This window comes from Phyllostomus hastatus, unplaced genomic scaffold (genome assembly GCF_019186645.2).
Source record: "Phyllostomus hastatus isolate PE091 unplaced genomic scaffold, TTU_PhHast_1.1 phas_scaffold_387, whole genome shotgun sequence".
Classification (NCBI taxonomy): Eukaryota; Metazoa; Chordata; class Mammalia; order Chiroptera; family Phyllostomidae; genus Phyllostomus; species Phyllostomus hastatus.
This window is the reverse complement of record NW_025334027.1, coordinates 895,519-910,719: the sequence shown is the minus strand read 5'-3', so window position 1 is coordinate 910,719 and position 15,201 is coordinate 895,519. Positions and strand designations below refer to the sequence as shown.

The following is a 15,201-nucleotide window of genomic DNA, read 5'->3' as shown; positions in this document are numbered from 1 at the left end:
CCAGAGCCATCTTCATAGCCTAGGTTGCAGGGGGCTTGGTGCTGACCGCCTCCTCCAGCTCTTTCGGAAAGCAGACGATGCAGCAATTCCTAACAGCCGTGCCCCAGGCTTCAGCGCTCCTAGGGGCTTCCCAGCCAGACCTTCAAGCTGGCATTTAGCATTCGTGGGGGGATTGTGGCACATTGTGCATTCTTTCACTCTCTCCTTGCTCTCCCAGGAGGCACTGTGAGACACTGCCCTGGGTGTGGTCTCTGTCTCCCATTGAGTCAGAGGGGCAGGCAGGTTGAAAACATGCAGTTGAGCAAATAAGTACATTGTGATAAATACTACGGAGAAGATAATGGGGTGGCACAGAGAGGTGGCGTGCCACTGTGGCTCCTCGAAAACACCTGTTATATTGACACCTTTATGGTGGCCATGGGCAGACTGGGGGGCAGTGGTGGGCTGCAGGAGAGAGCAAGCAGCCTGGGCCCGTGGCAGGCCTGGGTGAGCAGCCGGGGTGAGGGTGAGGGCCACTGAGGGCCGGGTAGCAGGAGCAAATGGGATCGGCTCTGGTCTTTGCTTCATCTGGCTGCCTCCTCAGCAAGGTCTGGGCTGAAAACCTCCTCCTCCCAGAGGCCCCTGCCAGCCCCTGTCACTGGCTTTTCTGTGGGATGTTTGAAGAACTTCAGGAAGGGCAGTTGGTCAGAGAGACAGACGTTGGTCAGAGAGACAGAGAGACAGAGGTGAGTGCCCTGTTGCAGTAGTGACTGCCCAGCACACTCAGTGGCCTGGTTGGTTTTCTCAGGGCAGAGCAGGTGGAACTAGTGTCGTCAGGCCTGGGGCTGGGCGCATGATCTCCGGCTCCATCTCTGCCGCAGGCTTTCTGCCTTTCCCAGCCGCCACTGCGCATCACTGCTGCTGGTGCCAGGTTGAGCCTGGCCTGCTCACTGCTCTCCCTGCACTTCACAGTGGAGCTTACCTCTGGTCCCAGCTTTCTGGACCCAGGCACATCTGGGTTTTAATAAAATCCCCTCAGTAGCAGTCTGCGGGGCCCCGTTGACTGATGCTTCCTTCTTGTTCCCGACATGCACCAGCACTGCTTTGGGAACTTTCTCCATTCCCTCTTTCGGGACCAGCAGAGCCCAGGGCAGGAGCTCTCACTAGTCGGGGATGGAAGGGATGCCGGCAACCGTCATCCAGGCCTTTCCCGCCTTGGGTGTGCCCCTCTTCTGAGGCTCCCCCAGGCAGCCATGTGGCTCCTGCCAGGTGTGGTCAGTCTGAGTAGGACAAAGTGTGGCAGGTTGCCTTCTCCAGAAGTTGAGGTGAAATTTGGGGTGCAAGATGCCTATGAGGGATGAGCCCTTGTGGAAGGAAGAAGGAGGGTGGAGGGAGAGCTGAGCTATGATCCGGGCCCCACAGAGTCCATGGTGGTCCGCCTCCCACTCTCCCACCCCCACTAAAGGGCTCTCATCTGAGCAGGAGGGAGCCTTTGCAGGCAAAAGGGGCTCTCCCAGTCCCAGACACTGGCTGCTATCATCACGACCTGTTCCCTCGCTGGGTGAGTTTTTTAAAAGTGGAAAGCATTATTTATGTCAAAACTAAAGAAAAACAGAAGAGGGCACATTCTCCTAGTCACAGTCCTGCCACCCTAAAACAAGAGCGGTTTTATGTGTATGTTTCTTCCCAGCTCTTGTGTACACACTGTTTTCTGTTACTTCTGAGGCTCCAGGAGAGGGGACCATGTCTTTCCTACTTCACATCTGGGCACCTGGCTCAGGGTCGGTCACGCAGGCGTGGGTGGCCGTCTGGCGTCAGTCCAGCAGCCTCACCCAGGCCCGGTCGCTGCACTGGCCCCTGCGCACGTCAGAGCATCTGTGCCCACAGCTGGCCGTTTCCTGCTGTCCATGAACATCTGCCAGGTTATCGTGGTCACCCTGTGATTGTCTCCGACTGACCCAGCCATCCCTGGTAGTGGGGACGGAAGCTGGCGTGGCTGTCTGCCCCCTGGACGTCAGTGTTCAATCCCCCACGGACGTCACGTTCTGTTTCTGTGGCTCCTCTGTTAGCTGTGTTCCCAGGTTGGGGTCCTTGGTTTTCTGAAACGGAATGCTGGCCTCGGTTCCACAAAACACCCTCTTTCTCGTGCAGCAGCTCTGTGTGGGCGCCAGTCGTGCCGCACGCTCTGAAGGCCACCATACACCTAGGTCCTGACCGTGCCCCTGATGGCTCCTTGGCTTGCTCCACTCAGACCTGGCTGAGTAGTCGTTGCCACCCCAACCTGAAGGGCGGGTTACTGGCTCCACCGAGAGCCTAGGTGAATGTTGACCCGGCCCGGGGAATGCTGCCATCCTGGGGGCTGAGCCCTGGGTGTCAGCGTGGCCACAGATCTGGGGACACGCCCAGTGTTCTCGGTGACTGATGCAGGACCATTAACTGACAAGCAGCCACACTTTCCAAACACACAGCTCTTTGCTAACAAACACTTCCTGCTGTGTGTGTTTTAACAGCCACTCGTTGCTTCATGAAGGCCCGTCTGTGGGCGTGGCAGTGGCCCTTTACTTTTGCCATCTCGTGGCTCAGGGGCTGCCAGAGCATCCAACTCCGTGTCTTTGGAGAGGCCCCGGGGCTGTGGGTGGTCTTTTGTAAGTGCCCCCAGGTGAGGATCTGCTCAGTTGAGGGCTCCCCAAGCCTTCAGGGTGTGGAGCACTACTAGCTTAGCTGCTGGTAGGAGGGGAGGGAATGTGGGCTTTGAAGCCTGTCTCACCTGGGTTCAGGTGCTGGCTCTGTGTGGGAGCTTGCAGGTCTTAGGGCTCTTGTCTCATGGTGCTCCCACAGAACTACTGTGACAACAAGGTGAGGGCGGGGTGCTGGGCAGTACCCTGCACGCCGCACATCCGCCCTCAGTCCACAGTCCTTCTCTTCCCTCATGCCTCCAGCTGGGCCCGGTTCCTCTGTGTCAGCATCTCCCATGCCTTCTAGACCCTTCACTGGCCCTTCTGAGGGCTGGGTCTTTCCCTAATGAACCCTTGGTGCGCCTGCCCTCCTGCCCAGGGTGGGGTTCGCTGCACACAGGCTGGCTGCAGCGGCCCAAGGCAGGCCTCCTGCTGGCCTACGCCCGTGGCCAGGGACACCCAGGGTGTGCTCCCTAATGCTCTCCACACCTTAGGAAAGATCGCTTACGCTGATGGCCACAGGGCCCCAAATCTCGCTATTTCATCGTGTAAAATCTCTGGGATCATGGTCTTCACCAGGATTTTGAACCCTGGATGCAGTTCGTCCTCATAAAAACCTGGTTCTTGAGCCTGCGGGCAGCCCAGGAGAAAGACCACCTGGATTGGGACACCTCTCATCATGAGGGTCCTGGCCTTCACAGATGGGATCCAGGGTGGTCCTTCCCTGACCGCATCCCCCCTCACTGTCCTCAGATGTTGGGGAACTGAGCCCCTCCACCTCCTGCTTGGAGGGGTTTGGGACAGAGTGGTTTATAAGATGGTTCCTGCGGCCAGTCTTGAAAAAGAACAAACTTGGAGGATTCCACCTTCCCAATTTGAGAACATGCTGTAAATTTATAGTAATTTAAATTCAAAACAGTGTGGAATATTATTCAGTCTTAAAAAGAAAGGAAATTCTGACACGTGCTGCAGCATGAATGAACGTTGAGGACGTTGTACTAAGCAAAACAAACCAGTCACCAGCAGACAAACAGTGCATGATTCCATTTACATGAGGTACGCAAGGTAGTCAGACTCAGAGAGACGGGAGCATGGCAGTCGCTGCGGGCGGTGGGCAGGGAGAAATGAGTTGTTTAATGGGCACCGAGTTAGGTTTTGCTGGATGAAAAAGTTGTGTAGATCTGTTGTATGGCCTGTTATATGTGGATACACTCGGCACTGCTGAACTGTACACTAAAAGACGGCTAAGATGGTGAATGTTATGTGTTTTTACCACAATTAAAAATAAAGAACATGTGGTACTGGCCTAAGGATGGACGCAGAGATCAGTGGAAGAGAATCGGGAGTCCGGAAACCAGCGCGTACATCTGTGGGCAACTGATTTCAACACAGGTGCCGAGATACTTCAGTGGGGGAAGGACGGTCTTTCCGCACACAGGCCGGTGTGACTCGATAGCCACGTGCAAAACAATGAAGTTGGACCCTGCTTCACACCATGTACAAAAATTAACTCAAAATGGATCAAAGACCTAAATTTCAGAGCTAAAACTGTACGGCCCTTGGAAGAAAACATAGGTGTCAATCTTCATGGCCTCGGATTAGGCTGTGGTTTTTTGGATACGACCCTGAAAGCACAGGCGACCCGAAGAAACAGGACACCATCAAAATGTAAGGCTTTTGTTCTTGAAGGACGCTACCACCGTGAACAGTCTGCAGACCGGGGCAGATGTTCACAGTTGTGTATCTGATAAGGGATTATATCTAGACTTCATAGAGAATTAAAGACAACCCAATTTAAAAATGGGCACAGGATATGAGTAGACGTTTCTCCAAAGAAGATATGCAGATGGCCGATAAGCACAGGAAAAGATGCTCAACACTATTAGCCATCAGGCCAGTGTGAGTCCAAACCATGCTGACGTGGCTGCTTCACGCCCACTAGGATGGCTAGGATTAAAAAGACTTTCGCTTCTGCTCGCAGGCACCTGTCTGGTGCTGGGCCTGGAGGTGCATGAGAAGCTGCTGCCCAGTGGCAGTTCTGGGGGGCAAGAGCGTGGGCACACTAGGGCTGTGTGTACCCCGCATGGGGGCCAGGGTTTGGGAACCCTGGTGGTTCTCTCCAGAGTCAGCTTTCCGTGGAAGGCCTCTTGGTTAGGTCCCTGCTGCTCCCCAGGCCTGCTTTGTAGTTGTCCCTCCGTCTCAGCCCGGGCCTGCTCTTCCCACTCTTTCCAGTCTCTGGTCCTCCCAGTTCTCGGTGTTTTAAAAGAAAGGGGACAAGAAGCCAGCTTCAGCGGGGCATCAGGACGGCCTGGCACCCCAGTGTTGCTTCTCACAGCACCCTGCTGGAGAGAAGCAGGGAGCCCATGCTCAGAGGAGACAGCAGCTTGTCTTGCCCTTGGCGAGGGTGTGGTGGGGTCTGGACTCTGCCCTGAGCGGTGGCCAGGCTGGTGAGGGCTCCTAGGGCTCAAATTATGACTCTCCCTTTACCTTCCAGACTGAGGAGGCAGACTCTCTGACCCAGATCCTTTACCTGGTCAGGTGCAGTGGATGCCCAGCTTCTTGCTAAAGCCATGTAACCACTGATGGTTGCTTCAAGGCTGCCCCAGGAAATGCTCACTGAAGGCCCAGTGCACGTTAGGCCTGGTGGCAGAGGCTGGGGGATAGCAGACGTAAGGCCAACCCACCAGCCCCCACCCTCAGGAGCACGGCCAGCGGCTAGACAGTAATAGGCAGCTGCTGGTCAGTGTGTCAGGAGCAAGGCAGTGAGCCACAGGTGCTGGCACCCCCACGCAAGGCGGGAGGGAAGAGAAGGGCCTGTTCTACCGGAGAGGCTGCCTGGGGCACAGCACACAGCCTGCCTCTGGGCCCTGGGCTGGGGCTCTGCCCGGTCATCTAGCCCCTGCACTGCTCATATCAAGTCTTGGCCTTTGGTCAGCTTGTGCTCAGCCAGAGGGCCTTCCTCTTGCCCTTGAGGGCAGGCCTGAGTCTCGTTGGCCATGGTGTGGGATGCAGCCCACCTTTAGCTATGAGGATTTCCCCTCTGGGCTGGAACCGCTCCTTGACCCAGCTAGCACCAAGTTGTCACCAGGAAGTGACGCTCAGGGAGGATCGTTCAGGAGGCTGAGGAGTGTGAGATGGTCGAGAGGCTAGTTAGCCTGCCCTGATCGCAGCCTGGACCCAGGGGCAGGTGGTGAGCTTCCTGACCAGGCAGGCAGTAGGACCAGGTGTCATGAGGGCGTGCCAGCTGCAGAGCAGGGCGTTTCTACCTCTCTTCAGCCCACTGCTCCCTGTCTGAATACACAGAAGGGCCCCACTGCAAAAGGACGCTGTGCCCCAGCCCCCCCACGCAGAAACCTTGGGCCACCACCGATCCCAGCCAGCCTTACGTGGTTTGCAAAATGAAAACTCAGTATTTTTATAAACTCAGGAATCTTAGCTATGCATTTCTTTTTTTTAACTATTGTTTTTTAAATGACATTTTATTGATTATACTATTATAGTTGGCCTGATTTTTCCCCCTTTGCCACCCTCCCTTCAGCAATCCCCCCACCATTGTTCATGCCCATGGGTCATGCATATAAGTTTTCTGGCTTCTCCATTTCCTATACAGTACTTTACATTCCCATGGCTGTTCTGTAACTACCGATTTGTATTTCTTAGTCCCCTCACCTCTTCCCCCATTCCCCCACACCCCCTACCATCTGGCAACCATCAAAACGCTCTCTGTATCCATGATTCTGTCTCTCTTCTTGTTTGCTTTGTTTTTTAGATTCAATTGTTGATAGATTTGTATTTTTTGCCATTTTATTGTTCATAGTTTTGATCTTTTCCTTAGATAAATCCCTTTAACTTCATATAATAATGGTTTGGTGATGATGAACTCCTTTAGTTTGTTCTTGTCTGGGAAGCTCTTTATCTGCACCTTGATTCTAAACGATATCTTTGTTGGGTAGAGCAATCTTGGCTGTAGGTCCCTGCTTTTCATGACTTTGAATATTTCTTTCCAGTCCCTTCTAGCCTGCAAAGGTTCTTTTGAGAAATCAGCGGATGGTCATATGGGAATGCTCCTGTAGGTAACTAACTTCTTTCTCTTGCTGCTTTTAAGATTCTCTCTTTATCTTTAACCTTTGGCATTTTGATTATGACGTGTCTTGGAGTGGGCCTCTTTGCATCCATCTTTTCGGGACTCTCTGTGCTTCTTGGACTTGCATGTCTATTTCCTTCACCAAATTAGAGACGATTTCTATCATTATTTTTTCAATTAGATTTCTAATTTCTTGCTCTTTCTCTTCTCCTTCTGACACCCCTATGATGTGACCATTAGCCCTCTTGAAGTTGTCCCAGGCTGCTTATACTATCCTCATATACAGCCTCAGGAGGCTTCTTAATGGACTGGTCTGGGAGGTGGGTTCTCTGAGCCAGACTGCTGGGCACTGCTAGAGGCATTGGAATGCCAGCTGCAAGCTGATCCTCCTGGTGTATTGGAGCTCAGAAGTTAAAGGCTGGGGCTGCGCAGTTCACTCGTCGTTTCTGAGTGTGGTGCCAAGTGGCCCTGTGCTCCTGACTAGGGAGGGACCTGATCAAGGGTTGAGGACTCTTGTTGCCCAGGTAGCCCTTCTCCTCTGCTCACTTCTGCCTCCTCCAGGTAGGGGGGCAGAGAAAGGGGTGCCTCAGTAGGCAGGAAGCCCCATTGCTCACTGTGAATGTCTGTAGCATCAGTTCCTGAGGCCCTGGAAAGGACCGTGAGTTCTGGAGGAAAAAATGTCTCAGCAAACTGCAGCCGCTGCTCCCTGACAGCTGCCGAACCTCAGTGAGAGGGGCCCCCACATGGCCCCTGGAGTGACTCCTGCTTGGGTGCTCCCCTCTGGGGGCGGGCTGTGAGCAAGAGAGGAGGCCACCTGAGTGCCAGGCCAGAGGAGTCAGCTGTGCAGAGGGCTGTGGGTGAACATGCCCTCTTGTCTACTTGGGGCTGTCCCTGCGCTCCTGGTGCATTAGGATGTTCACATCCCTGTGGACGTGAACACGCCCCACATCGAACCTGCTTAGTTAGACCAGGTTGGGCTGCAGCACTGCTGGGCAAGGGCAGCCTTGCCTTTATGGGGCCCCGCCTTCAGCCACTGTCAGAGCCAGGCCGTGTCCCTGTGGAAATCAGCCTTGGAGTCGATGCCAGGCTCACCCATCCGGGCTTCTCCTAGGACAGCGATTCTCAAGCTTTCTTGTCTTGTGGCACACGTAAACTAATTACTACAATTCTACAGCACGCCAAAATATGTTTTTTGCCTATCTGACAAAAAAAAATAAAAGGTATAATTTTGATTCATTTACACTGGACAGCTGTTGTGTTGGCTGTTTGTTTGTTTGTTTGTTTTAATTTGATAATCTAAGGGAAAAGAGATCAGTGACCCTGACTAAATAGTCAGGTATTGCATGTTTTAAAAATTCTTGTAGCACGCCAGTTGAAAATTGCCGCCCAGAAGGTGACGCTGTCCCTCAGGCTTCCACGAAAGAGCCAGCTTTGTCTTCTGTGAGTGTGTCATCTAGGAGATGTGTGTTTGAAGCCTCCCCTGTCCCCATCCCAGAAAGACCCTCGTATCTGTGGCAGGGGTCCTGTCCTGTGCTGGGGTGGAGCAGACCTCAACCCCATAGCAGCCCCGGTGGCTTGTCCCTCTGTGCAGAAGTGAGAGCAGAGACTCAGATGCACACCAATGTGGGGGTCCCAGCCAGCAAGCCAGGGAGCTGGGTTTGCACTTTTGCCTGAAGTTGTGACAAAAGCAACTATTTCATAAGTTCCACCTGACCACTAGTGAACAGAGTGGGAGCAGGTGGGACAGGCTCACATCACAGGCTGAGAAGTGAGAGGGCGCTCACTGGAGTTGGGATAAGGTGATCAAGGCCTGGCCTTGGGGCTACAAAGGCAAGTAAGGGAGCTAGCTGGGGGATGGGAGGGTGGGGTGGGACTGATTGGCTGGGGATTATAGGGGGATGGCTGTGGAGAAAACAAGAGGCCGGCACTGTGTAGTCCTGGGTTCCAGTCCTAACTGTGTCCCTGCAGGCCTGTCCCGTGTAGGACAGCATTGTCCTGAGGCAGGGTAAAAAGGTGCGTGCAGGGTGCTCAGCACTGGTTCTGGCCACGGGAGTCACAGTGGTAAAGACATTGCAGGGGACGGTGGCTGGCCATGGGGTGGGTGGGGAAGGGCTGCTCTCCAGGTTGGTGAGAAGGCCGAGGCAGCCAGGCCCATGCCCAGCCTCACTCTGTCCCCAGTGCCACCTAGGCCAGCGGGCTCTTGTTCTCGCCCTGCCAGGTTCCACCAAGCGGCACCATTGCTCAGAGAGCACCCGCCCGAGCCCTTGGACAGAAGCCCCTCCCCTGCAGGCATGCAGGCCGCTGGCATCCTGCAGAGCCCCGGCGAATGTGAGCCCAAACCCAAGCTGGCTGTCTTGCTGGCCGTGACAAGGAGCCCTGCTGGTGTCCTGACAAGTCAGGACTGACCATTTGGGCTGGTGGGGGTCTCCTTACAGAAGGCGGGGCTCTAGGTCCATGCAGCAGCTTGACAAGGTTGGCAAGGTGGAGGGGTCCCTATCTGTGCCCTTTCTGAGGCCATGCTTTCCTGATTCAGCTGTGCTAGGCAAGAAATCAGTTCCAGAAACGCGCCCCTCAGCCAGATGATCAAAGCTGGCAGCCAGAGCTCCCTGGAGCGGCAGGATCAATGTTGGCAGGAGCTGCCACTCATCACCGCTTTGCCAATGCAGCCAGAAAGGAGGGGACTGCCTCCCTTCCCCGTGGGCGCCGTGAGCTGCCCACACACTCACTTCCAACCTACTTCTTGTTTCCCCAGAACCTCCAGTGGGCCCGCGACGTGTTGCTAGGCAGCAGTATCCCGTGGCAACAACTGCAGCACATGCCGGCACAGGGGCTCTTCTGCGAGAGGAACAAGACCAATTTCTTCAACGTGAGTACTTCGCCTTGTTGATTTCCAAAGCTGCTTGCTGCCACCGCTTTTCACCAAAGGCATGTGAATGGACCCCTGGGTGGGTGTTCCCAGGACCATGGGTCTGCGGCACCCTCAGAGGGCAGGCGGGGTGGTGCAGTCGAAAGTGTGCCAGACTTGGGAGTGGGTCTATGCATGCTGAGGGACTTCTGGTGTGGCACTGCCCCCTCCGGGTGCCAGTTTGCCCATCTTTGGGGAGAAGCATGGACGAGCTTGGCATGTTCTCTGGAGCCCCAGGTATCCTGGGGCCATGGCAGGCAGTGGTGAGAGGGGCTCCAGGCCAATGGCCCACTTTCTTGAGAGCAGCTCCGTGTGCCCCTGTGTGGTCTGGGGCAGCTGGAAATTCTGACTGAAGCTAGGTCTGCCGCTTAAAAGCAAGTTTGGCCCATTGCTGGGCTCTCAGTGCCCTTCCAGCCCTCACATTCCATGCAGAGTGGAGACCCGCTTCTCAGGCAGGACATGGCCCAACACCAAGGCCCACCTGCCTCCTAGCCCTGAGAGCCCCTGGGACCCGCCTCTACCCGTTCCTCGTTCACTCTGTCCTGCACAGAGGCGGGCGTTCCTCTGTTCTGCTCCACTTCCGAGTCCTCGCCGCCTCTCACTGCCTCTCTTTGGCAAGTCATGGGAACCCCCTGAGCTTTGGTTTCCTCTGTGTTTTCCCTGATTCCTTGTTACATGTAGAGGAGGACAGGTCTCAGGTCTAGCGGGGTGTGACAGCGGCTGGTTCTGGAAGCATATGGGCAGGTGGGGTCCCCACTGAGAGCCGGCTAGGTCGTGTGGCATCTGGGTCCCTGGATCTCGTCTCGCGGGCTGTGAGCTTCTGGGGGCCAGGTGGGGCTTTGGAGCCGAGAGCCCTGTGTCTGCTGGCTCTGTCTCTGTGGATATTTTACAGACAGGTGGTAGATGTGTCTGTCGCTGACCTCCATGGGACCAAGGGCTTTGCAGTGAAGGAGAAGCTCCCTCCCACCCAGATGCCCAGGCCCCAGCCACTGCCCCATAGCGGCCTCTGTTCCTCGTCCTACATGCGATGTGTCCTCCCGAGGGTGTCTGCCCATTTCTAAGCCAGCGCGCAGAGACACACGCGAAGGACAAAGTGCACACGCTTCTGCCCCTTGTTTTGTTTTATTTTGTTTTCACTTAATAGTGTGTGTTGGAAAGTGTTTTAGAACTGGCTTGTTCTTTTTAATAGCTGCATGGTGCTCCCAACATGTGGACATCCCACAGTTTACCTACCCGTCCTCTGTGGGTGGGAGCTTGTGTTGTTTCCAGTCTTTCGTTATTACAAACGATGCTTTGTAACACATCTTTGCGTATATACATGGCAGTCCACTCGTGGGGTAAATTGCCATAGGCGGTTTCTGGGTGAAAGGGTGGGGGTGCCCTCAAAGGTTTGGTGGACACCGCAGACCCAGCCCACACCCCCGACCGTCAGTGCCGCTCTGCGCCTTCCAGCGCTCGCAGTCGCTCTTCCGGAGGTGAAGACGCTGTTGTGTCTCACTCGTTATCAGTGGGACTAACTGGGACAGCTCGTTCGCAGTTTTCACGTCCTCTGTGCAGTTTCTATTCATGTTCCTTTTCCTATTGGATTATCGGTTCTTTTCTTATTGACTTACAAGAATTCCTTATATATTAATGAAATGGGCCCTTGTCAGTGTTTTGCAGACTTTTCTTTTTGGCAGTTGCTAAACTAAAATTAGAGCCAGAAAGGTAGCTTAGTTTCCCTGAGCACCTGGGTGGCTCCCCTTATATAACCTGGGCTCCCACTACCTGCCCTGGAGAGTAAGTGCAGGGATCAAACAGATAATGGGGGAAAGCCTCTAACTCGGGATCTGGCATGTGGCAGGACTTCAAGAAAACAGTTTCCCTCCCCCACCCCTCCCGTTGTTGGTGCTTTGCCCTCGGAGACTCTGCGGTGACCCCCAGCTGGTGTGGCTCATTTGGGTGGGCGTCGTCTTACAAACCAAAAGGAGGGGGCACGTGCCTGGGTTGCATGTTCATGGTCCCCGTTTGGGGCACGTACAGAAGGCAGCCAATTGATGTTTCTTTCCCTCTGTTTCTCCCTCCCTTACCTTCTCTCTGAAATAAAAAATAAAAATTGAAAAATTAAAAGAAAGACTGGAATAGTCGTGTTGGAAGGAGAGACCCACACTCCTCTCTCCCTCGCAGTGAAGAGCACGGCCTTCCCGTGGGGTTAGGGGGCCGCACTGCAGGCACCTGCGCGCCGGGAGCATGTTAGGGCTGGCGGCGGGACTCTCTGGGCCCCTTCCCCACTGGGCTCACTCCGGTGGTTTCCGGGGCCTTCCAAGCAGTGAGTTCTGTAGAAAGGCAGTCAGGCCGTGCCAGTGGGGAGGGAGGCCAGCTGAGGGCCTGGTGGCCCTGGCACAGGGCCAGCCCTTCCCCCACAGCCGGAAGCCCCTACGTAAGGACGCGGGTCATGCAGCCTGGACTGGTACTTGGGGTGTTTTGCCTTCTCTGGGTTAGCTCTGGGTTCCTCTGTGCTTCCCAGTGGCCCTCTCCCAGCCTGAGTCCTGGACACTCTGCTTTCTTAGCTCTTCTCTTTGGAGGTGGGTTGGGGCTCCTGTGCTCCTTGGGCCTGAAAGGTTAACTTCTGGACAGAGGCGAGACACTCGCACCTTCATGTGTGAAGCCCCTGCGAGATGAGCACTGCCAGCTGGCTGGTGGCAGGATGGCTCTTGCCAAACACACCCCGCTCTGTCCTTGCTGCTGCTGCAGGTGGCACTCCAGAGTGGACACCACTGGCTGGACCTCGCACCCTGCACATCAGAAAGTGTGACCCTGCACCCTCTCAGCTCATGAGTCTGTCCAGCAGATTTTACCAAGCGTGAGGAAGCCGTTTGCTCCCTTGCTTATGGAGGCACGTTTAGGGCATCCCCTGGCTGACTGCTGCTGTGGGGCGGTGTCTCTGACAGCTGGGGCTGGAGTCAGGGTCAGTGGGCTGATTCTGCTCCCATCCAGCGTGCACGGGGGTTACTGCCCGCAGTGCGAGCAGAGGCACAGGCGGGGGGCAGCCCCTGTGAGGAGATGCAAATGGGCGAGGGCAGGGTCCTTGGTTGCCCTGACCTGCCACACCCACCATCCTGGGCCACCCACGCTGCCCAGCTTTGCTGTCACACACCCATGGCGCTGTCTGGGTGTCCCCTCCAGCCTCAGGGCTCAGGCTGGGGGATCCTCCTGTTATTTTTCATGACACAGTGCAGACACACAGCAAAGCCCAGACCCCCAGCCAGCCCACCCGCAGGTGCTGTGCTCTTCTCAGAGGGACTTCGGTGAGTGGCCAGGCTTCCCTTTTTTTTTTCAGGTGTGTGTGTACATAGTCAGACAAGTTTGTCATGCAGCTTTAAAAAATAGGCACGTGTATATGTGTGGGAAGGGACGCTTTCTGGCAACTTGGTTTTGTCACTGGCACTAAATCTGGGAGAGTTTCCCTGTGAGAAGTGCAGGCCGTCTCACTCCTTGCAGCTGCCACCAGTGACGCGTTGTGTGCTGGCCACAGTGCCCTTGGGTGGTTGCGCAGGTGGGGCCCGTCCTTGCGCTCACAAGCGGGGTGCAGCGGGCCTCCCTGTGCACGTGTCTCCGTGCCATCCCCGTGCTCCTCGTCCAGGCCCTGGCCCGTCCCGGCCTGGTTTGGAGGAGGGGCCCGCTGAGCGTTGGCGAATCGTTTCCGTTCGTGTCCTCTCCCTTAACAGATGGTCTGCATGCACGTCCTTCTGGTGCAGGCGGTGCTGGCCAGTGCCGGGCCCCTGCCGTAGGACGCTGGAAGGCTTTTGGTAGAGCCCTGCATGCAGGTCCCCTTGTGCAAGGCCCTTATAGTGTGCTGTGGGGATGTGGGACAGATGGAGAGCCCTTGAGGAGTCTTGGTGGGCTGGAGGCGGGGCTTCTACTGGCAGGGTGGGTGCTGCTGGGCCAGGTGGAGGCAAGAGGAGGCCAGGGTTGGAGGCCCCCATCAGAGGAGCTCCTCCAGGCTGGCCGAGCCTCCATGGGGAGTGTGAAGGATGGGTGCTGGAGGGCAGGTGAGAACAGCGTGGGCCTTCCGTCAGCTTTCCTGACCAGAGCGCCTTTCACAGGCGGCCCCGCAGCAGCAGAGACGCTGCGTGCAGTGGGGCCCAGCAGTGCGGTCGGACGAGCATTTGAGAGAGAGAGGAATGAACTTGGTGCATTGCCGGTCCCACTGTTCCCAGCTGGACTGAGAGGGGATAGCTCCCCGTCCTGCCCTTTCCTCTCCCGTGGAAAATTGCTGCTTGTGGGTCACCTGCCGAGCTCTGGGCCCAGCCTCACGCTCCAGAGCAGGGCAGAGCCTCATGGGCCCCTGCCCCAGCTCTCTCCCACTGGGCAAAAGAGTTCGGTCTTTGCCAAAACAGAGCCCAAGTTGTTGGACATTGCTGTCGGAGGTCCATCTGCCCTCCCTGCCCTGGCAGGGCCTTGCCTGGGCCCTGGAGCCTGGCCTTCACAGTTCACAGCATTGGGGCAGGAAGAGGGGTGGGGACAGGGAAGGCATGGAGGGCGGGGTTGGGCCTGGGAGCATTAGGAAGACTTCTGAGACAGTGTCATCCCTGAAGGGAGCCAGGGGGCTCTCTCTCCCTGGGCAGAGGGGCCAGGAAAGCAGGCACCAAACATAACTGGCTTGGTGGCTTATCTCTGAGTGTCCAGAAGCTTCCATGGCTTCCTGGTGCAGGTATGCACACCTCTGGGCAGGTGGACCCCTGGAGCTGGGCTGCTTTGGCCAGGGTGAACTTTTCTCCCTCCTGTAGTGGATGCAAAAATGTTCCCATAGTAACCAAGCTAGAGATGGCTCTTCCTCCTTCCCCAAAATGTTTGCTTATTTTAGCAAGCAGGTTTTTTTCTTGTTTCAACCCAGTTTCCAGCCACTGTGAAAGAAGCAAAGGGAGCTGAGGCCGGCTAGCATCGCTTCCTGTTTCTGAGGCTGTGCAAGCTGGCAGCGGCTGTGGCCTGCGTGTGAGGGAGAGGAGGGAGGGGCTTGTCTGCTGCAGCTTGGCTGCCCTGCCTCAGTGCCTCCTCAACAGCCACTCCTGGCCCCATGGAGAGGGGGGCGTCTGCCTGCAGCACAGGGGACCGACCAGCTCTTGTCCTGAGGCACCTGAGAGCAGGTCCCTGGGCCCCAGGGTTACCAAGAAGAACACAGATTCTGGGCTGAGGCAGGCTCAGCCCTTAGCCACTCTGCCTCTTACTCAGCCCCACACCAGGGCACAGGGCTGGCCATAGGCAGGGAGGTCACAACAAGTGGACGGAAGTCCTCAGCACACACTTAGTACATCACGCAACTTGTCCTTAGGAACAGAAAGCAGCCTGCACAGAGCCTGACGGGCTCAGCTGTGGGTCCCAGCGGTGCGTCGGGACAATGCTGGTATTGGAAGGGGTATGGCTGGAGTCGGGGTGGTGGGAGCCCCAACTCTTGCCTGACTGGGGTCCTCCAGAAGCTCCAGGGCTGTCCTGGCTCAAGTGGGGCCATCTGAGATACAGACGTAGCCTTCCCTGCTCACCACGTGGACTCCTTCCTGTGCAGCCGGGCTTGGCTGTTG

At 56.0% G+C, this 15,201-nt stretch overlaps 1 protein-coding gene across 1 annotated transcript in view; it reads left to right on the top strand.

Annotated features, from left to right (window-relative positions):
• CABIN1 (calcineurin binding protein 1) overlaps positions 1-15,201 on the top strand; it is a 126,578-nt gene that overhangs the window by 72,681 nt on the left and 38,696 nt on the right. The window contains 1 exon segment of the mRNA XM_045819759.1: positions 9,491-9,604. Within this exon segment, the coding sequence (XP_045675715.1) occupies positions 9,491-9,604 (114 nt within the window).